General features: G+C 39.9%; 2 protein-coding genes across 2 annotated transcripts in view; one reads left to right on the top strand and one right to left on the bottom strand.

Annotated features, from left to right (window-relative positions):
• Positions 1-257: 257 nt before the first annotated feature.
• On the bottom strand, positions 258-15,206 carry Pex13 (peroxisomal biogenesis factor 13). Its single transcript, XM_080268208.1, has 8 exons — positions 15,150-15,206; positions 14,311-14,554; positions 9,531-9,797; positions 7,694-7,810; positions 6,615-6,745; positions 2,813-3,069; positions 1,953-2,214; positions 258-1,093 (listed from the first exon to the last, which is right to left on the bottom strand). Exons 2-8 carry the CDS (start codon positions 14,388-14,390, stop codon positions 258-260), a joined length of 1,950 nt encoding a protein of 649 aa, XP_080124334.1. The 5' UTR covers positions 14,391-14,554; positions 15,150-15,206.
• Positions 15,051-24,096, top strand: part of LOC145394391 (mitochondrial coenzyme A transporter SLC25A16-like) — a 28,855-nt gene continuing 19,809 nt past the window's right edge. The window contains exon 1 of the mRNA XM_080268262.1: positions 15,051-15,110. Within this exon, the coding sequence (XP_080124388.1) occupies positions 15,062-15,110 (49 nt within the window). The 5' untranslated portion in view covers positions 15,051-15,061. The remainder of the gene's footprint in view (positions 15,111-24,096) is intronic.

The following is a 24,096-nucleotide window of genomic DNA, read 5'->3' as shown; positions in this document are numbered from 1 at the left end:
TACAGCCAACAACAGAGCCATGGTTCATGGGAAATTGAATATGCAATGCTGATGAAATATGGTATTGAAAGGACAATCAAAGGTAAAACTTGCTCTGGTAATTTTTGTGCACTTTACAAAGCCAAAGACCTCTGAGGGAGAGTTAGAAGCTGAACCTGTTCACACAAATATATTATTCTTTTTTAACTAGGAGACCAACGTTCTAGAAAAAACATCCTTGGGAATCTTAAAATAATGGATTTAAATATATTTCAAAATTACTTATTCCCTGCCTCATCTTTAAACTGTGACAGAAAGCCCGATACCTCAGTATCTATGCTCGTAGGTAGAGCAGATGTAGTAGACTTATTACCATTTCCATCATCGTTTCTCGATTTTGCTCTAGCTCCTCTTGGATCTCCTGGAGGTGCAGTCACACAATCTGATGTCTTGCTTACTTTGTCTGGTTCCTGTGCTGCATGGCTGAACTCATGTCTCACGCTGTTCTCTGGCTTATTCACAGCATGTCCTTGCTCATTTGTCATCTGATTTCTGGTTCTGTCCACTTGCTCACTGGTGGAAGTGTTGTCCAGCATACCCTGAACATTTTGTTGCTGTGGTGGACACTGATATGAATTATTATTTTGTCTATTAGCCTTAGGATTGTCATCAGCTTGTGAGCCACATGATTCTTGGCTAGATGGACATGAAGGAGAGTTAAAGGGATCTTCATGTGAAAGCTGCTGTTGTGCATGAGGTGGATGGGTGTCTGGTTTGCACTGTGCCAAGCTGATGGCCTCCATTCTTGGGTCAAAGTGCTGTTGTGAAGTTTGTATCTGAGGATTTGTTACCTGAAAGTTGGAAGGACGCTGTGCTGAGTGGGCCGGGAGGTGCTGATGAACACTGGAACTGAGTTGCGTTGTGTGTGATGGACTGCTGTGTGGAATCTGATGGTTCACAGGATAATGTGACATGTTTGGTGGGTTTGTATGAATGGGATGATTGTTATGGTGAGGATCAGAATTTGGTTTTGGGTGTGGAAGGTGTGCAGCCCCAGAAGGTCCAGAAGGGGAAGGTACTCTCCTCATCACACGCACATTATTTTCATTTGGCCCTGCAGAAATACTGTATATCAGAATGTGCAAGTAATATCTATATCATCTAAAAATAAAGGTAATACACAAAATTATTAAAAAAAAAAAAATGCAAAGAAAGTCACGCTTAAAACTAGGACTGTACAATATTATATGATACTAACAGGTGTTTCATTACTAGTAAATAAATCATAATGAAACTGTATAGAGGGTAGTTTAGGTTATACCTTTAACATGCTTTCAATTTGGGGACCTGCCATTAAATAATGATACTGTAAAGCTAGGGGCCAAATTCAGCAGTCTGGACACACAAATTCCTAAAATGAAACATGCAGATACTGTCAGAGAAACAAGTTCAACTACAATTTTCTCCTGTCCTACACCTCTTCTACTGTCTAATATTCCTAGGCTGAAAGAGGTTTGGTATGTTTCTCTGCTCAGAGATGATGCTCTTTGATATGCTGTATCAGAAAGGAAAGTGAGAGAGATGTCCACAGTGTGATATAGACTCACTGGAATAACTGGCAAACTTTACTCCCTCATTGTACCTTAACTGTTTCAGCATAACTGTTACAATACCTGGTGAAACAGCCCATTATAATCCAACAATGTAACTGGCAACAAATTATCATTTTGGGAATTTGAACAAATTATCATTTTGGTTTATCAGGGCCTTTCAAATACATTCAGGCCCAAGCAGGTCAATTCTGGTCCATTCAAGATGATATCGTTACATCTATTCAGACTTGCTCAGGTCACTTTAGATCCACTCAGGCCAACTTCAGAGCTGGGCTCAAGTGAGGCCATTTACTACAAATAAACACCAACATATAAGTATCCAAAAAGAGATGCACGTCACTCTGTTAAAATAATACAAACCTCTGTTCACTGGACCATCTCTGCTAATCAAATGATCCTTAGCAATGGTTGTGGTATTTGTGGTCCTGTGACTCGATTCAGTTTTGGTGCCTGGTGCAAGTGATGTGTGATGTCCTGTTATCTTGATATAATTGGCAGGAACTAAACCAGATGAAGTGCCATTGGATGCCATTAGCCACCCCCGCACAGTGGACTGCTGAGCTCGTGGAGCCAGGTACAGCACCTGTCCTGGACTCATTGACAGCTCTTGTCGACTGCCAGCCTGTACAGAGGGACAAAATACTAAGACAAATGTCTATTATACCTTCCAATCCTTTACTGCTCCATTATGAATGTATGGGCCCAGGGTAAGGCTATGTAGTCCTGACATTTAAGACAAACGACCAGCTGCTTATCCACGATTGGTATTGTGTGAGCAATACAGTAAACCTCAATTACCAGTCAGATATAAATCCTTATGGACCACATTGAGTTGGAGTTATGCCCATCATATTTTCCACATATGAATGGGATGGAGAGACTAAGAACAAGGTTCTCTAATCTTATTAGGGATATGAATCATGAGAAAGAGAGCCCCTTCCTACCTTCTGTTATGACATACATATTTCAGTTACTCACAACATAAAGTCTTGGTGATGTCATTGCCACATTTTCTACCAACTTAAAGAGGGGTTTCCCACCACAATTTCTGTTCCTTTCACAGTATGCAGGTATTACATGAAAATCAATCTGTGCTTCACAATCAGCATGAATGCTGGTGAAGTATGTACCAACATTTGGTGACCCTTGGACCTGAGAGTGTTAAATGGCATTGAGCTTGAGATAGTTGAGGTTTAAGTGTATGGTACTGAGCTGCTTACCTTGAAAGGGTAGATGGCAACTGCACCATAGTGGTCACCTTGACCTTTCATCCACCCACTGCTGGGAGCAAGGGCGATAGAATACAGCAGTTTCCAGATGAGGTAGGGTCCACCAAACACAACAGCCAGGAACATGATAATAGGCCATGATGACTTTGAAGCCTTAATATCTGCCTCTGTGATTTGTTGAGTGCCAGAGCTGGCTGCTGCAGAACTCTGCCATGCCATTTCTAAGCTTGGATCTTGAACTCGCAGCCCTACACAACACATAATTTCTTTTTGAGATACAGAGCTATCACAGGCTAATAACTAAAAAAGCCATCAATTCAGGTTTACTTTGACATATCAAATTCAGACAATTTGTTGCACAATAGTCCAGCATATCAGTTACTTTACAAAGAAGAGCATCATGAAATATCTGTTCTATTGGAAGATGCAAGGCAACTCATTACACCATTAATTTTACTTTATTAATGTTCTATCAACCATCCTGGCCTTGGTTTGAACTCATCCATGTGCAGATGTTCAAGATGGTGCATAGGTATATTCTTACATGAGTTCACTAGTGATCACACCCTCTCAAGACTGCCTTGATGACATATGACACAAACACTCCCCAACTTAAAAACACTGTCACTTCAACAGCACAAATTTCCATAAGCACTCTTACTCTGCCCTCCAAAATTCTTGCACACCTATGAATGTGGAGACACATCACTTCAACTACAGAAAGTGGTGTTCCTTGACATCATGGATTAGCTGCCATTTAGAACCCATAACCTGTACAGTTGCCTGCTCATGTCAGGTAATGTGCAAGCCACCTGCTAAAATTTGCTAATTAAAAAAGACACCTCAACCCATGAAAGGGAATAAAGTTCAATGTCTTCTACTATGGGACTAAGCCCATTTTATAAACATCATCTAGTAATGTGTAAAAGCTTGGTTCAATACCTTACCTATTTACCTAACCACACTGTGCATAAATGTTTGGCTCAAAATGAATGCAGTGTTATTTAACCCTTCAGTGATCAAAACACACTTAAAATCTTTATATACAGTATGGCTAACATAAAACCTTGTTAATCTCAAACATACGCATTTTGGGGAGTGAATCTGTCCTCTGGGAAGCAAAATCTCTTTCAGCATAAGTTATGTAATGGTTCAGATATCGTGAAGCATGAGGTCTGTCCAAAAAGAAACCAAACTTTTTAATCAGTGAGCCAACAAGTCAATGCAGTAGGCACATGAAGGGAGCACTGTGTAGTGCCAACTTTGAGCTTTAGTCTAACACTAGCCACACCACGTCAAGTTACTTAGTCATCGAGGTACACATGCTTGAGTGAACGTGTTTAGTGCACATATTTGAGCTTTAGTCTAACACTAGCCGCACCACGCCATGTCACTTAGTCATCGAGGTACACATGCTTCAGTGAACAAGTTTAGTGCACATGGCGAATTACTGCAAGTTGAACAATGATGGCTCTCAAACGCAAAGAGCAACGTGTGTGAAATTCTGTTTCACACTCAGAAACTTTCACGATGACTCTTTAAATATTAAAACAGGTTTATGAGGAGGATTATTTGACCCATGCGCAATGTCACAGGAGCTTCAAATCAGGAAGAACATCCACCAAAGATGATCCCAAATCCAGACGTCTTCCAGGTCAACAAACAATGATCACGTTAAGAAAGTGCACCCTGAGATCCATGAAAATCATTGCCTGGCTGTCCGTGATGTTTCCAAAGAAGAATGCACCTATAAAAGTTCACACCACACAAATTTAACCAAAAAACTGAAGATGCATCGAGTTGTAATAAAATTTGTGCTGCATCTGTCAACTGATGAGCAAAAAGAGAACCGTGTCACAGTCAGTCAGGAGCTGTTTGATTGTTCGAATAATGATGAAAACTTTGTGAAAAATTTCATAACAGGTGATGAAACATGGGTGAACAGCTATAATGTTGAAACAAAAAGGAAATCATTGCAGTGTGTTGGAACATATTACTGCAGGGGGGTGGGAGAAAGCTCATCACAGTCGCTCAAATGACTGATAGGGCGTCATTTATCATGAGTTTGTTCCAAGTGGTCAGACAATCAGTACAGACCTTTATGTGGACGTCCTGAAGCATCTGAGGGAGACAGTGAGAAGGAAGAGGCCTGAAGCATGGACAAATAAAACCTGGATGCTGCACCATGACAACACACCTGCTCGTGTGTCGCTCCATATCTGTGACTTTTTGGCGAAGCAAGAGACAACAATTGTCCCCCAGCTGCCCTACTCTCCGGATTTGGCCCCTTCAGACTTTTTTTTTTTTCTTCTTCCGAAGTGGAAATCTACCATGAATGGTCGCTAATAGATGATAAATGAGGTAGAAGAAAATTTGCTATGAGAACTATGCACCATCCCTGAAAACATGTTCAAGGATACATTCCACAACTGGAATAAATGTTGGGAACACTATGAATAGTGAAGAGGAGTATTTTGAAGGAGACAAGTCTGATTAAGTTGTAATTAACGCAATAAATTTGCTTTTTGAAAGGCTCACCTCTTTTAGGTCAGACCACTTACAAATACGATTATTCAGATCATCTTAACTTTTCTGCCAAGCTGTGTATTTCCTATTCTTTTACTGTTACAAGGGAGAGGATATACTGTACTACAGGTATCTCATCACCACCATCAAGACTAACATCACATTCTCTATGACCAGCCTTCCTGAGATAATTTTCCTGCTTCTCTTATATATGAACCAAAATCACAAAAGCCATCCAACACTTTTAAATATTATCTACAGTATAAAAAAAAAAAAAAAAAAAAAAAAAAAAAAAAAAAAAAATGATGTATGAGCAGGAAAGGGGTTGGGAATCCAGGAGGACAGTGAACACAAGCATCCTCTGCCTGAGAGGTCAGCAGGCACTGGGAGGCTGTTCACTGACTGAAAGTGGGCAGGGCAAGTCTACAAAAGAATACTGGATTACTAACCAGATGATATGCGCAGGAAGTTTACACACTATTTTTGTAAGAGTCCTGTCTGCTCATCTTTCCTTCATCACCCATTTAATATTTACAGCACTCCTTTAGGAGTTAAGCTGAAAATGAGCTCTACCAGTGAATGGGATAATATGGTGAGAATATATTAATTTATTTATCAGTATACTCTGTAATCTATATTGCTGTCACCAAAAAAAACACTCCTACACCAATCATGTACAGTCGTCACCTACAGTATGGCGCGGACTTCTATGCCGCGGTTCTCTATGACACGGCAAGGTGAAAAAAAACACACACACACACACGCTTAAAATGCCTATAGCGCGGGGGCCCGGAAAGATTTGAAACGTGCCTCTTGCCTTGGAACCCCTAACCCTACCCCTTCCATTTTAGCACTATCGTCGTCGAAGTTAGGCACGTTCGGTATTTATGCCCTTTATTATTTATTGTTTAGTGTTTAATTTGTGTGTAATTCATGCACTGACCGACTGCTTGATTGTGTGCTTGTGTAAAGTGGGGGGAAAACGGGGAAATGTGGGGTGAAAAGGGGGACTTTGGGAAAACGTCCAGAACTAAATTCCATTATACCCATTGGTTTAGTTATTTGTATGGCACAGTTTTCTATGGCGCGGGCTTGGCCCAGAACCAATTAGCTGCACCTTAGGCGAATGACTGCACCTCAAAGTCTGATACATACAGTAAATGCCCTGTGCAGTATATTACACTACCCGTATTGTACTCATCCCTTTTTAACTGCATATACAGTACTGTACTGCATACTATATACTCTATTTAAATACTATACCCACCAATCAGGTATAAGAGTTTTCTGTAAAGCCATCGTAGCGTTCTAATCACAGCAAGTGCAGAAAATATTTGAGCAAAATGTGACTTCATCCTTCCAAAGTGTTCAGCCACTCCCAGCACAGCACGGAACGAGCTGCAAGCAAATGATGAGAGTCAAAAGGAAGTCTCATCAAAAGTTCAATGGCAATGGTATTATCTAGGGAAGAATATAAATAAATATATATAAACAAGATGCCTGGTTAAAATGACAATATGGTAAAGTTTATGAAACATGTGTGCAAAGTGTGACACTACTGGGTGGCAAAACAAGGGTAGTGAAAGAAGACAATATTTGCAAATCTGAGTGTAGTGGAATATATGTGATATGGAAGACAATAATAATATTCATCACTTAAGATAAATCACTATGGGAGCTATGTTAAGAAATCTAATACAGTAAACTTATGAAAATATGACACTTAAATTATAGTTAACAATCATAGCTGTATTCTTCATTACATACCATATTATGCACTACATCACCATATATTATTTTCACATTACTTCACTATCAATAATCTTAGGAACCATCTACTTCACTACTATATATTATTATACTACTGTATATATTATTAGAGGACATCCCTCACTTACTGATGTGATTACATTGCTGAAAATCATAAAGAGGATTTAAAACAAGCTGATTAATAGTGTTAACAGCATTTCAATCCCTATACATCATGCTGTTATCCACAGGCCAAGATTCAATTCCTGGCACATATGATGAAAAAGTAAGAGAAAGAGAGAGAAAAAAAAACATCCAAACAGTTGGGTGTAATGAACTTCAAAATAAGCACTATGGTTTCTGTCACTTTGGCATTACTGGTACCGGTATACCTAGTTCGGTGGTGCATGTCTAAATAAATCTGAAACAGTGTAAGGACTCAATTTTTTGGTACTCACAACTCAAAACACAATAAATACTTGTAAATTCAAAGGGCATTTTTTTTTTTTTTTTTTTTTTGCTGCAACATGCTTTTATTCATTTATTTATGAGTGTATGAATGCAACACAATGAAAATTACCAAACGAGGAGACTGACCTGTGCACAGCGTGGTAGGTAGACTCAAGCATCATACTAACTGAACCAAAAGCATGAACAATGCTCTCTATACTCTCAAAGGCCGGCCGTGAGCTCTCCTCTGCAAGCTGGATGAACCTATAAGAACAGAGAAATGCTTAAGTACTTTTTAAAAATTTTAATGATCACATACTCATCAGTACATCTGCCTTCAACTCTGTCAGAAACTGATGAAACAAAGCAGCTGCTGTGTCCATCCAGGAGATAAACCTCCTCATATTTTCCTGCATCTCACCATGGACAGGACCCTGGTCCAATCCTGGTAAGGCACTCTACTACAAGGGGGTGCTGGTTCCATAAACGTGTATATGTTATACAGTACCTGTAGGGCAGCCCCACACATGTGACTGATTACCCATGGTAAATGGGTCTACTCAACCAGACAGACTGGAGCTGAGCAACTATAACAAAATCCACCGATCCAAGAAAGCCAATATCACAGTGGTAAGTCTTTTATGCCCCTGGATTTAACCCCCCCCCCTTTATTTTTCTTTTAATAGTCAGAGCTCAAGATTCAGGATGGAGTATGCAGTGCATACTTACAATCAGCACATTTGCAGCAACAGCAAAAAGGTGAAGTATGCATACACTGGTTGCAAATAATGCTACACTTACAAGGAAATGGCCAAAGAAGTGACTAGATCAAACAAATGTGTATTTATACTACTACTCAGGATACTGGATATCTCTGAACAGCTGAAAAACCCACACCAGATGCAGGGATGAATGTGAGTAAACAATGGAAAAGTGTTACAAATATGGAGGTATTAGGTTGGGTACAAAAAAAAAATGTACTGAAAAACTTATAAACGAGAATGTCAAGAAAAAGAGTAATGATAAACATTGCTGGATTTCATGGTACACAAAGATGGAGTATGACAGTTTCAAAAGTGAAGAATGAGGAGGCAGTCAGTGCCGATAATGAAGAAATGACAAAATGTGGAAGAAAGCACAACGAAATATACTAATAAATATATATACAGTATATATATATATATATATACACAAGAGGTGGTTGGGGTTTATTGCTCATGTAATGCCACTCAGGGATGAGTGAGGCTGGTTACTGTCATCTGTCAGGACCAACTTGCCCAGCCCTGGGCTCCTACGCTCCTCACGGGGTAACACAGGATTAGATGATATCTACTGTATCTATCTATCTATCTATCCATCCATCCATCATCCAATCCTATGCCGCCCCATAAGGAGCACAGAAGCCCAGGGATAAGCATGTTGGTCCTGACATTTAAGATGACAGTGACCAGCCTCACTCATCCCTGAGTGGCATTACGTGAGCAATAAACCCTAACCACCCCTTGGATATAAATCTACACAGGCTCAATCCAACTGGAGCACCTTAATTACGCACTAAACCACCAGGCACCATAATTTGGTTATATGGTTACCACCCAGCATAGTAAATGGTTACCTGGATTACAGGAAACCATTTGGCTTGTTACTCAGTGCAGAGTCATCCAAAAGCAAAAGGAAGGGGAAAGACTGGAGGAAAGATGGACAGAAGAGGAAGGATGGAAAGAAGGAAGAGAGGAAAGGGCAGGCACCTGAGAGCAGCCCTACATCGAGTGAGTGGATGGTGAATCCCCTTACTAACCACTAAAAGTAAAATATTAATCATAATAAATAATTTTCCTACAGCTTGTAATTAAGCTTTTTCTCAGCAGAAACATGAGAAATGGGGAAATTCAACACTTTCATTGTTATTCCTGCAAAACTAAATATGGGCTATGACAGGAAGGCCATTGTAAAATTGATCATGTATCTTGGTCCAGCCACTCACCTGTTCTCTTCCATGTGTGATGGAGTGCCAATCATTCCAAACCTATTATAGCCCCCCAGACCACTTCCATATGGCCCATAACTGCTTCCATAGCCACCAAAACCTCCATAGCTGCTGTATGGCCCAAAAGTTGATCTCATGTAGCTGTTGTTGGAATTGCTGTAAGAAGTGGGTCGTGGTGGCAAAGGCGGTACGGGCCCAGGTGCAGGCACAGGCACCCTACCACCACCTCCACTGCCATTGGTGAAGGGGTATGACTGTATGAACCTGAAAGGAAGCTAATGTTAATGAAGGTATTATGTGTCCATTTCTTAACCTCTTCAGCTGGAGGACAGCAAAGGTGCAGCACCAGGCACTGGCACAGTTGCAGACAAAAACCCTGTTCCACTTTTTAATTGAATGTTCATCAAATTCTCAGCAGACATGGTATTCTGGAAAACTGTATAAGCTCCAGAGAGGCATCACTGAATGTCAAGTCGCTGCTAGCTGTCTCTATTTAACACAAAGGTGTGGATCAATATTTACATCTACAACTGTAGAGACACTTTTGGCATCTCTCACCCCTTACTGCCAATAAGAAGGGATCTGACTATATAAGCCATAAAGTTGGTGTGTTGGTATAATTGTGTGCCCCCTCTTTTTTTTTTCTTCATTCCACAGACACTGTTATTAAATTTTTACTGCTACCAGATGGTTTTCTTCACCATAACAAAGCACCTTAGAAGTGATGCAATCAATGAAAGCTGCATCTAATCCTTCCAGCTCAAAAAATCTCCCTTAAGTTTAATAAAATTATCAAGTACAGTAATAGAGATAGGGGTATTATTTTGGAATTATTTTCTTCTCATGATGGCTGAAATTTATTTGCTCACCACTTCCTTTTTTGTCTAAGTAGGCATCTGGCTCTCATTTTTACCCAGCAATGTGACAGTCATCGGAGTGACTCTTGCCAATGAGTAATGTGAAAGGTGTAATTGTGGATGGTTGACCTATGAGATGAAGTCATGATTCCAGGGGCCTGAATGATTAGTGAATGAGTGTGGCTCATTTAACCAGGCACACTGTTTTTAACAGTTCTTCCTTTTTTTTTTTTCTTTCCTTCTTGCTCTCTGGAACTCACCTTATCGAGTCACTGGGTGAGACAGAGGTTGGGATGGTGGATGATGATGAAAATAAGTATTTCTCCTCTCTAAAAATTCATGATTTTTTTTTTTTTTTTTCACTCACAATACTAAATAAGGGGCAAGGGGACTGGCCTGATCCTAGCTTCACCATTAGCTATTGCTTGTACAGTAAAGTTATGATTATGTTCTGTTTGGTTAGGTTACTGTTCATGAAAGAATGGAAAGTGATAAGTCCTTCAGAACCTCCCCAACTTCTTATTTACTATACAGTTCTTAAAATGCATTTGTAATCCATGTTTACAGAAAAGAAACTCCTTAGTATCCCATAAACTAAGTGGTGAATATATTAATTTAAGTGTCTGTTGGATGGGTGCACTGCCAAACATTTACACAGATACTACGTCAACAATGTCCCACTTACCTTACAAAGTCCAGCATGAAACCAAGGATAATTTATTACAGCATTACATCACAAGAGCACTTTCCTTCATCAGTTTCCAGTACTGTTTATCCCTTTCTTTCTTAATGTATTATCCTTTAAATTTCCAGCCATATTCATTCTCTTCATATAAAATCCGTTCTGAACAGGAATGGTTCTTTTTCTATTTATCTATCTCCTGCCAGACGTCATAATCCCATAAGGGGTAGCATTTGACTTTGAGTTATTTGTTTTACGGGGAGGGGCACTAACCCTCCAACCCACTTGTTGACACGCAGGGAGCACATATGGTTTGGTTATATGGTTACCACCCAGCGTTGTAAATGGTTTCTTGGCTCACAGGAAACCATTTGGCTTATCACTCAATGTAAAGCCACCTGTAAAGGAAAGAAAAGCAATAAGAAGTGACAGGAAAGATGGGAGGAATAGGAAGAGAGGAGGGCAGGCACAGAAAAAGAATGATAAAGGCTAAGGAAGAAGTAGGCAGCACTACATCAAGTGAGTGGGTAATGGTCGCCACCACCTACACTTTCTTTTTGCTAAAAACAAAATTCTTGCAGTTAATTCACATTCGGGCATCATGCTCATCAGATACACAGTAGATTTAGTGGAGTTCTTTGAAATCAAGACAATTTATAGTACAAAACAGTAAACCCTCAGTTTGCAAGGCTAATATATCCAAGAATTTTACTGCGCAAATTGTGCCACTGAAACCTTAGCTGATATGGTGAAATACCAAAATTTTCTCCAAATCCACCCCCCCCCCTTTGACCCTCTTGAAAAACTTTCATTCCCTCTTGATCATAAATAACACTGCAGTGCACATACATCCTCTAAGAACATTACTTGGCATAATTGGTGATCATATACTACGACATGGGACAGAGTGATGTTTGGGTGTTGGGGAAGGGGATTTCTTTGGATGACGACTTATCTACCACATGGAAGGTGAAAAATTATTTCAACAGCATAAAGTAATAAAAACTTTACCAGTACCTGAAAGAAGAATAAGAAGATAGTGAGTGGTGGCAATAAGGTGAGTGAGACAAGAGGTAAATGGCGAGCAATGTGTGTGTGTGTGCATATGTGTGTGGCCAACTGACTGAGTGTAAATTGACCACTTCACATCCCATAATTTAAGCCATGTTGATTTATTACCATTTGTTTTCATGAAAAATTTAGCTGAAAGAAGAAAATGTACATTGTGAGTGGTGGCAATGAGGTGAGATACCCAAGACACAGGTGACATGCGATGTGTACATGTGTGTGCCTAGTCAACTAATCAAATGTAAAAAGACCATTTCACATCCCATAATTTTAGCCATGTTGAATTATGACCATTTGCTTTACAAAAATTCTACAAAACGACAATGTTCTGCTTATTCTAGGTGGAGTGAGCATGCACCTATATGGTCTGACAATGGAACTTACACGGGGATGGCCACAAACTCTAGGATTTTCCTGAGCAAACTTTTTTTTTTTTTTTTTTCTGCATTTAATGGGCTGGATCAGCGTTTATCTTTTCACGCCAAACATGTTTAGTGCAAATCATGCCCTCATAAACTGAGGGTCTACAGTACAGTACAGTACTGTATTATAAACAGTATAGCACTGCACTGGCCAAGTGGTTGGCACTATTAGCTATGGAACTGGTAGTCTGATAGCACAAATGTTTGAAGTCTGATGCAGGCAGCTGGCATGACTCAGGTCTCCATCCACCCATTGTGGGTTGACTGAAAAATGAGGGTAAATTTTCGGAATTACGCCAAACTATATGACACTGAAATTAATCTGCTCACTACCGTACTGAATTTAAGCAAATCTAAAAACTTGTCTTCTACAAGAATCCATCACAAGTGCTTTTGTATATGCTTAGTAAATACAGTAATAAGTGTGGGAGATTCTCTGGCTCCTATCTGTCTCTTACTGCAACCACACTCATATGAACTAACCTAACTTGGGTATAACTTTAGAAGTAACCAACATTACCAATTTTCATTATATTACGTCCCTGAACTATTCTAACTAAGACTTACCTTTTAAGCCTAGTTTGAGTTGGGGAAGCAAATTCTGTAGGGGTAGTCACATAGTAACTTAGATTAGGCTATTGCTCAGTAGTGGATGAATGTCGCGCCATATTGGCTGGTGCAGGCGTGTGCACTCGGTCTTATGTCAGGCCCTAAGTTAGGTCTAGGTTAGGTTGTTAGTTTGGGTTCGTTTAATGCAAAATAGTGTGTTTTTAATTAATTTTTGATCTTGATTTTGGGGGATAAACCCTCTTTTGGAAATCTTACTCAAAATTCCAAAAGGGGGATTTTCCCCCCAAAATGAAGGTCAAAACTAATTAAAACAGTAGTTTGCATTGGAAAACATAAAAATAATAATAAAAGAAAATGTTGGTTACTTCTAAAAATTTACCCTAACTGACCCTAATTTTAATGATGATGCAATTATGGACAGAGCTAGGAGCTGGACAATCCTCCTCCCCTCACCTTATGCAATAATGGAGAGAGCTTAGAGCTGGACAACCTTCCTCCCCTCCCCTTATTTACTAAGTACTGAATGGTGGATTTGCAACACATGTGTAAATAAGAGAAAATGCTTAAAATTACATAAACTTTCATTCATTCATTCATTGCCAGACGCCATGTATCCCAGACGGGGTGGCCAAGGGCTTAAAATATTAATTTCAGTTTCCATTAGCTGGGTGTAATTTCCCAAACAATACCAAAATGAGTCCTTAGGGTTACATCTAGTTTAGGTAACTTTGGTAACCTGGATCATGCCATGGCCTTGTGACTCAGAGTAGGCTGAATAACACTACATAGGTTTACAATATGAAAATAATAAGCACAAAACAGCAGTCTCATAGCCTTCGTCCCTACTTTTTCCTACAACAGTACCTTATAACTATCTATGGTCTTTCTGGTAAAACGGTTTAATGATGGAACCTGAAGAAATCTGAGCCCTCTAGACTGACACCTACGGTACAACAAATTTTCACTGTGCATATTAGACATATGAGTAAATATCGCTAATCTGACCACATCCTGCAAGATCAAAAGTGTACTGAAGAACTCTACACATAACTTCGTGGGGCTAATGTAACTTATTAACCATCAAATGCACACCCTGTATAACTACGGTAGTGTCAAGTGCTTTGTCAAATGACCTGATGGCAACTTGGGTAAATAAGTTATATAAGTGGGCTACTTACGAATTGCTGTCAGGGTTGAAGTTGGGCTGTCTGTGGTTGTAGGTCCCCTGTTTTTCCCATAGCTTTGGTGGCGCTGCCATTAATTCAAAGCACTCCTCACACTCTTAGCTCTCCAGCAGTCTAAGTTGGGTGCTTCTCTACAGGGTGAAATCGAGGAATGGGAGGAAAACTATGGGGTACACCTTCGTCCTTGAGTGCTGTGTTGATAATGAATCGCCACTAGATAGCAACACAGTACACAGAACTCTGGATTGTGGGGTGAAGAAATGATTATTCCCGTACGTATAACCCAATATTGCACCATACCACTACTTAATACAAATGAACAATGATGACAGTTTATTGAAAATACTCGGATTTTCATTTGTGACCATTCATGAATCATGATGAATTTACACTTAGCTGTAGACACAAAAATAATCTAAATCATGTGTATTAGAGCTAAATTATATGGAAGCGAAAACTGTAACTGAAAAAAAAATAACACAAAAAGATGAAACTTAAAATATGATTCTGGGTTTAGCAGTTATAGCAATACTTTCGGCAAAATTGTGTAAATTCCAGCCCCACGCTAGAAAGACATAGTAAAATAAATTAGTTATAGAAGGGTAACATTCAGATCTCTACATCAACAGCGTACAGCAATATTAGTATGGATGCTAAGTTATAAGAAATTAGCAACGTTAGCACTAAGGTAGCATAATGGAGCGATCAGCTGAGCGTCTCAGTGGACACATAAACAGTGCTTGGGATGGATACGCTCACAGCATCATTTGTAGCCAAGTCGCTTGTTGCAGGAGGTAAATGGAATTTGAATTGTTCCAATGTATGAAACTCACCTTTTTATGTTATTTGTACTCTAGTGTGACTGCGAAATCTCTTACGCTCTCAGATACGAGGGATGAAATGCTCTCACTTAACCAAGCGGCGGATAAAATAACTAAAGGTTAAGCGGGATATTTCACAAGCCGTGAATTTCCTCTCGTTCTGAATTTTCCGTCTTCTGAGAATGAGACCACTGACGAAAGACCAGAGATGTTGCGTTAATGCATACATTTATTGTGAAAGAACATGAAATCTAGTTCTGGTAGTGACTGAAAAAGTATATTATATAACCATTTCTGCCTTAAGAAATGTCAAAATAAAGTTTTCACATACACAGATCATGAGCCAAAGCTTGTGTGAGAATTTATGGTTGATGAGAAGTCGGGTAAAGCAGCAGTGGGTGTGAGAGATAGCGGTACCATACTTGCCACTTCCGTCTCCCATGGTACGGTACTACTGTCACAAACCGTAACCTTGACAACTCCGTATTCTCGTGGGTTTAACCAAACAGCTCTTCCTTAGCGCCTTATTATGCCTGTTTCGCCTTAACCCCTTCAGTCGGGTAACACGTTTATTAATCTGCTCTTTAATAATCCTCCAGACGAATTTGTTAAGCTTTTTTGGGGGGTGGGGGGTAGGTGAGATGGGCAGGTGAATGGGTAAGTGGAGGCTTTAGCTGATTTGTTCGAAATCTCTTCAGAAATGAATTAAGATGTTTGGAAATAGCGAATATAATAAGGAAAAATGTCATTGGATTCACGGGATTAATCATAATTTTGCATCGACATACAGTAGTCTGCATCAGTAAAGGCAAAATAATATGTTGCAAAATATCCAGATCAACGAGACGGTCGGTATATAAACAGTGCCAAAAATAGCGTTTATTTTTGTTAGCCTGGATGAAGCGTAGCCTGCCTGCATTGTCGAAGTCTTGTAAGTGGAGTTTTATACTGTTTTTACTCTAACTTGGCCTAAAATTGCCATATCTCAGTTTTGAATAATGAATTAAAACAATAGATTAACACTAGAAATTGATGCTGGTCACGATGGAGTACGGTACGTGCTGAGCCTACCTGCGTTATCGAAGTCTTGTAGATGGAGTTTTGTGGTCTTTGCTCTAACATGGCCTAAAACCATCATCTTTCCATTTTGAATGATGAATTAAAACAATAGATTAACACTAGAAATTGATGCTGGTCATGAAGGAGTACGGTACGTGCATTTACCGTAGTGTTGTCATTTTCTACCCGTGAGCTACGTGAAATAAACTACAAAAGAACGAGTCTGGACCAAGGTAGAGTAAAATGAGTATAGCTGTTAACCCTTAACTAAGATGACGTAGGTTTCTTATTGCTATAGCTAGTAAAAGTTGACAAGTAAGATTGCATTCACCATTAAGATAAAACATTGAAGATAATTTTCGTCAATGTTGTTCATATTAGAGGCTGCTCGTAAGTTAAATATAATAATGTGAAATTGATAAGCCAATGTCGTCACCTTTTATAACAGTAAATATTTCAAATCAATTCGTCACCGGATTCAAGGAGTTAAAATCCTGATGGGCGTAGTGGTGTTGTAGTGTTATTCACCCCGACAGGTGGCCCTCCTCCTCTGGCCGAGGCGCGTAGAACTTGCAATATTTTTACTCTCACAACAAGTATGGGCTACTTAAGATGTGGATTTTGTAGGACTTACAGAAAGACGTGATTATTTAATTCCCACAGCATAGATATCTTTATGCATGGCTTACAGATTTTTATTCAACTGAGGTTTACGTCTAACTTGGTCCAAAATTGACATCTGTTCCTATTGAATGCCGAGTTGTAATTATAGTTCAACATCTGAATATTGAAGAAGAGTTATGGAGGGGATGTAGAGCCGTAGCACGGTCGTTTCCTGCCCAGGAACCACGTGTAATAAACTGCAAAAGAACGAAAATCTAGGCCAACTGAAGGTGAAAGAACTATAATAGCCTAATTGTATATGGAGGGAGAGGAAGACACATGGTAAGGTTCTACACTTTGCTTTTCCAGTTCATCCTGCTAAAACGAATCTACAATGATTTTCTTCACGTAACCAAGATTTGTATTTGTAGGAGGGAGGGTGTTGGAGAGGGACGCCCTCACGTGGTGTCACCAACATAAGTGGGCAGTGGAGTTTCCCAGTTATACATAGATCTGCATCACTCACTTCCCTCCCAGTCCTCTGAAAGGAGGATGGAGGACTGCGGAAGAAAGGTAACTCTGGCCTGCAGTCCAGAGGGTTCACATTCAGATAGATGACTCCTTGGAGGGACTCCGTTGATGCGACTGCGACTTCAACTACTATTACTACTACTACTACTACTTTAATTTAGCTCACTCTCTTGTTAAATGAAGGCTATATTTAGGCTAAATTCTCCAGTAAATTAAAAAAAAGCGACTGAATTGCTTCGTGTGAATGACCTTATAAAATCATCTTAGCGAAGTGAAAGGGGGAGAAAGGAGAGAGGAAACTGCTTTTTTTTTTTTTTTTTTTTTTTACCTTTCAGCATAAAACATACACTGATACAAGAGAGGAAATTAAGGTTTACATTATTAACGTACATACAAACAATCTTACACATAACGTAAGCTGTTCAGTCTAAGGACATCTTTTCCCACTCGGCTTGCTGGGTGTGGAAAGGCTGGTTTTGAGAAAGTGTTGTAACAGCCAGGAACGTTACACAAAAACGTTTTAGAGATATGGTATTATTTCTCTCTCTCATGTTTCGTAAATTCTCCGGCTGTGGAGAAGGGCTGCATGGTTTTATTATGCTTCATTTTGTGCATGCTTACTACCAGACGATTATACTGTATTAAACATGGAGGCAATTGTCGAACGGAAGGATTAAGAATAACCTTCATCAACCCCTTCACTACAAGGGGACTCTCCTTATCAGAATACCATCATCTGATATCAAGAATACTTATAAATAATGTCCTGGGTTGAAGGGGTTAACATCTTTTATAATTACCCCTACAGCAGCTCCACGTAATGTATACATCAGACTTCTTAACATTTGACGATGAGAACTGGATTGTGTGTGTGTGTGTGTGTGTGTGTGTGTGTGTGTGTGTGTGTGTGTGTGTGTGACTTGGTTGAGAGAGAGAGAGAGAGAGAGAGAGAGAGAGAGATTTTCCATAAAACTCGAAGAATGCGGGTAGTTTAAAGAGGAGGGGGCACCTAGAGTGCAGGAGAAAGTGGTGAATGTTAGATGAAGACAATCCCAGAGAGAGAGAGAGAGAAAGAAAGAGAGTCCTCATAATGTTAGCTCAAGATCCCAAATGACTACGTGTACTGCGGCAGATGTTGGCCTTGTGGCGGATATATGTACAGTTAGTGCAGGGACCTCTATAAACAGTTACACATCTAGGCCGCTGCACTCATTCACTCAGGTTGCGCAACGCCTCTTCTGTAGCTATTTAGCACCTCTTCTCTAGCGATTTAGCACTTCTGTAGCGATTTATTATGCTTAGAACACCTTTGCCGGGTACCGGTTCTAGCCAACTCTTGGTTGTAACAAGTATCAGTATTATGCTTATACACCTTAACCCCTTCGGCCAGAGGACGTCATTTATAATTTATGCTTTCTCTCCAGGCAATTTTAGTTTTTAGGACTGACGGGTGAGAGATAGCCTTCATTAACTCCTTCAGTACGAGGGACATCCCTTATGCCGAATACAATAGTCTGGTAACAGAAAGAATATAATAATAAAATAATAAGATAACCCTCCCTTAACTAGAGGAGTCAATATTCACTGGTGTGCTATCTATATGGTTTTAATACTGACGTAGTTTGCATCACAGTATACAAAATGATGTTGAGGCACAGTGAACAAAATATCACTGAGGGAGAGATGTTAACAGTTTTATTTATTAAGTCGGCATAAATAGCGTCTTTAATATCTGCCAGGCTCTAGTCGCGTCGGGTGTGTGTGTGTGTGTGTGTGTGTGTGTGTGTGTGTGTGTGTGTGTGTGTGTGTGTGTGTGTGTGTGTGTGTGTGTTGACTTTGGCCATAGACTTAGAATATATACTCTGTACTTTGAGCTTAGACCAATAGTAACACCGGTAGGCCTACACCCCTCAGTAGTGAACCAGAGTAGGAAAGGAAAAGGAGGGGGAGAGGAGTGTCTTATACATTGACAATTGCGTAAGGGTAAAAGCTGGCAGGAGTTGTATGGGAGTAGTGAAGGGCTCATCTCTGCTGTCATTTAAGTGTGAGATGCCAGCGACTTTAATATGTAACACTAGCGAATTTTCCCAGTGATTTCGAAAGTCGTTCAACCTGTATCGGTTTAATTTAGCCGAGACAATAGCAGCAGCAGCAACAACAACAATAGCAGCAGTAATAATAATAATAAATAATAATAATAATAATAATAATAGGCTGCCAGATGGCATATGTACTCGTGACAGAGAGAGAGAGAGAGACAGAGATTTAGGTATGATAATGCAACATATATCGCCAAGGAAGAAGTGTTAGAAAGCATGATAAGCCCACGAGGAGACAGGAAACACTCAAGGTCAGTATATCGCATGCTGTACTGGCCCAGTCCAGGAAGAAGATAATTCCACAGAACGTAGACTAAACATTATATTAAACAGAAATAAGCCGTCTCTTGGCACATGAGACTTGGTGGCACTACTTTCCTGGTGATGTACTGTATTTATTGTGACTTAATGTTCCCCTGTATGATTGTGTACAAGATATATAAAAAAAAATGTTATCGGATTTCAATGAATTCTGGTGGGTAGGTGGGCAGTGGGTCAAGGAAGAATTTATTCAGTTTTGAGGTAGATCCAGATCCAGTTGCAGGAATGAATAATAAATTTTGTTGGCATTTGCGAAGGTACCGTATGCACGATATGAGTGTGTGTAACGGGGCAGACTAAGGCCGTAGAATTGATGGACTTGCTATGTGAGACAGTACAAGCATTCGTCTGGTAAGGAGGAGGAATTACAGCAATAAGTCATATCCTCCCATATATTACCAGTATGCCGGGAATCGAACCCGGGATTCTCAGGTGAGAGCCGTGCAGCAATCCACTACTGTATGCCACGGGTTCGATTCCCGGCAAAGTGGTAATATATTGGATTATTTTTCCTGCATAAAGTAGAGGTTTCTTTTCATTCTGACATGCCGTAAGCGCTTGGGATAGATTAAGAGCATCTACTTGTCAAAGTGCCAGGCCGTTATCTCATCCTCTTCAGGCCTGCAATGAGGACGGAGAGACATTGGTTACAAGGTTGTGAAAATGAAAGAGATTTTCCTTGGTCATGGCGTAGTGGATTGCTCCCTGGCTGTCACCTGAGAATCCCGGGTTTGATTCCCGGCATGGTGGTGATATACTGGATGATTCTTCCTGTGCAAAGTACTAAGTCATGTATTTTATTGGGTGAGGTGGAAGTATGGTCCCTTGGGTTGCTTTGTAGTTTTACAATCGAATTACTTTGCATCAGTACCGCACACGAGGATATTACAGGTAGCTAACCTTCTGATGATCGGAACAGGACGATCTTACTCAGGTGCGATAAGTAATAGTAGTGTTTGTACAGGCACTGTTAATCCTGCTATGGTGGAACAACTCGAGTAGCTGATGTATTCCAAACTATGCCAGGCGATTTTATTCAGCTGATAGTGAGTCATAGGAGTTTTGTGTGTTAAAAATGTGATACGCTAAATATATATCTTATCAAGAAGCTTTACGAAATCTCTTAAGCCGGCGAGATTATGAATAAGTACGGTATATTCCTTTTATCATAATTTGGCCTAGATAATTGTCCTTTTGGAACTTATTTCATGTACTGTACACCTCAGTGGCAGAATAAGGCAATCTGTGGCCCTACATCCTTTCCATAGCACTTCTTCGTGACTAGCATCACTTTCTGTTAAGCTCGTTACAGCTCAGTGGTCAAGGTGGAGAGATGGCAATTTTAGTCCGGGTTAGAGTAAAAAATGATGATTTGCCTGGTGGAGAGGAGCATTTTGAAGGCCTAAATGATGTGTGAATGGATGGATGATCAGTTTCACCTGGCACTATTTTAACTGTTGCTTTTCTGCATTTCCTCTATTTTTGCATCATACCTACCCTATCTGCTAGTGGGATAAATAATGAATAAACGTGATGAAAAAACCTTTCCTTCCCTTCAATTCCCTTCCCACCATACCCTTGCTCTTGTGTTGAAGAAATATTTTAGCTAGTACCGGTATTATTATATAAAATTTCATTTAAAAAAAAAAAGAAGAAGAAGATCCACAGGCCATGTTCTTACGTCCAGCCAAAGTTCTTCGTTACCAGGAGGCTACACACACGGCCAATAAATGAATAAATAAATAAAACTTGGTATATTATCTGTTTCCCTTCGATATAATGCGTCAGGGAGGACAGTGACAGCCTTGTCCTAAATGTGAAGCAGATAGGCTACAGTGGAGCAGTGTGCCAACTTTTTTCCCAGACTGTACACCCACGCCGAGAGTTTGAAAGTTTCTGGGTTGACGTATCGTAAGCAAAGTTAACCCCTTCGCTACGACGATTTTTTAAAGGGCATTCATACGAAGGACTTAAGTCTTTTTTTTTTTTTTTTTACTGGATTTAATAAAAGTTTTCATTATCCTCATTACTACAAGAAATCATCCGTAAGTTTTAAGAAAATCGTGTGAAGTAGTAGTAGTTGTAGTAGTAGTAGTAGTAGTAGTAGTAGTTGTTGTTCTTGTTGTTCTTGTTGTTGTTGTTGATGACGATGATGATGATGATGATGATGATGATGTAGCCCCAGGTTCAGATGTAACGTGAACCCGATGGGCTTGAAGTTACCTGTTTACAGTGATCCACCGTCGTCTTGTGTGGGAATAGGGAGGGGGATGAGGGACGTTAGAATTACTGGGCAGTGAATCTGGCCGATTATATCATTGCCACCACGGGAAGGCGTCCCTCTTCAGCACCTTAAATCGTCCCTAGATATCAGGAATAAAACCGAAATTGAGGAAATGGAGAGGGAGTACGGTCCAAGGTCATGCGGTGAGGTGGGTCGCAGTGAAAGTCGCCAGTAGAGGTGACCGCGGCGGAAGATGGCTCGGTCAAAAAAAAAAAAAAAAAAAAATCCTTGGCTTTCTCTGGGTTTTTCCTATTCGGCCGCGTCCCTTTTTCCGCGCCCGGATTCACAGAGAAACCCACGAGTAATTTTCTGTCGTATTATTATTAACCTCTTGAATTATTATTATTATTATTATTATTATTATTATTATTATTATTTTAAATCCAGTGATGCGTTTTTACACCTTGTTCTTTGCCACCTCCAGACGATTTTATTCAGCAGTTAAAGGTAAATGAGGCTACACATAATTCCTCCACGGCGAAAGTGTCTTGAGAGAAGTAAATCATCTTTAAGTAGGAAGAAATAAGTAAATATATTAAAAAGTCGAAAATGCGTCCACGAACTAAAATGGCCAGTGAAGATGTTTCCTAATTGTTAAAATATTTCCCTATGACCTTTTGGTAGCCAGTTTTATTTAGTAGCTTTATTATTATTATTATTATTATTATTATTATTATTATTATTATTATTATTATTAGTTATTTTTATTATTATTAATTATTATTATTTAGTTATTATTATTATTATAATTATTATTACTGTTCGCTCTCCTGCCTTTCCCTCCAAGTTTTTCGTACCGTGGCAAGTCTTTCCCTTCTCCCTGCCTGCCTGTCCAGTTTTTCACATCACCACCACCACCACAGCCACGAGAGTTGAGGGCCATTCCTCTCCTACCAATATTTTGCTCTGTCCATTTTTTTTTTTTTTTATGTCGCCTTATCGATTTATTTTTCATAATACACCTTGACTTGGCGTAAAATTGACACCTTTCCATCTTGAATCCTGAGTAATAGCGAGATAAGAACACATGGACATAGCGCTAGTCACGAAGAAGTGCCACGGAAAGGATGTAGAGCCGTAGTGTTATCTTATTTAGCCATCAGAGCCGCGGGAAATAAATTGCAAAAGGATGAAAATTTACACAATTAAAATGAAAAAAAAAAAAAAATCAGTGACGTCATGATAGATAAAACTAGGGAGAGAGAGAGAGAGAGAGAGAGAAGTACTGAGGTAAGTTTGTAAGTAAAGGTAATCCGAGAGAGAGACAGAGACAGAGAGACAGAGAGAGAAATGTGTTTGTAAGTAAAGATAAGGACAGGAGGAATGGCCAAAGGTTATATCCGGAGGGGCAGTCACAGCGATAAGATATATATTTATATATTTTTATCTCATATTTCTTCATCATGGTTAGGCAAGGGAAGGCCTGAGGAAATGGTTTGGCCACACACACACACACACACACACACACACACACACACACACACACACACACACACACACACACACACACACACACACACACAGACCCCTCCCACAGTGGTTAGCACATCCATCTCACAGCAGGAAAAACTCTAGATCAATTTTTACGACGGTCAGATTTGGTCGCGGTTTGTTTTTGTCCCTCCTCACCCAGTAGTAAAATTAGGGACCTGGATGTAAAACCGACTGTGGCAGGGAGAGAATGGGCTGGATTTTATTGCCTGCCTTAGTGACCCTTGTAGTTGGTGTTATTGTACGCTAAATTATCTTAACCTTCCATCCCCTCCCCCTCCCGTCATTACCTCCCTCGCCAGACACGCACGCAGAGAGAGAGAAACACACACACACACACACACACACACACACACACACACACACACACACACACACACACACACACACACACACAACATTTATAGCTCAATTGTGTCGCGAATATTCTTTTAATGTAACGCCCTGGGAGGAGTCACAACAGAGACAAAGGACATTATTTCCTCCTCTCATTTATTTCTGTTCTGTATCCTTTATCATTCTTTATCCTTTATTTCTATATCCATCAACATTGTCACCATCCACACCCACT

The sequence above is a fragment of the Coenobita brevimanus genome, chromosome 27, assembly GCF_032717465.1.
Source record: "Coenobita brevimanus isolate Jiangsu-jjx chromosome 27, ASM3271746v2, whole genome shotgun sequence".
Taxonomy (NCBI): Eukaryota; Metazoa; Arthropoda; class Malacostraca; order Decapoda; family Coenobitidae; genus Coenobita; species Coenobita brevimanus.
This window is presented reverse-complemented; position numbering and strand designations above follow the sequence as displayed.

What these genes read in the sequence shown, in the direction of transcription:
- Pex13 (XM_080268208.1), bottom strand. Translation starts at nt 14,390, where the DNA reads ATGGCAGCGCCACCAAAGCTATGGGAAAAACAGGGGACCTACAACCAC. An exon ending in TTCAACCCTGACAGCAATTC is followed by an intron (nt 9,798 to 14,310) that starts GTAAGTAGCCCA and finishes GCTTCCTTTCAG; the next exon opens with GTTCATACAGTCATACCCCT. An exon ending in ACCTACCACGCTGTGCACAG is followed by an intron (nt 6,746 to 7,693) that starts GTCAGTCTCCTC and finishes ATTTGCTTGCAG; the next exon opens with CTCGTTCCGTGCTGTGCTGG.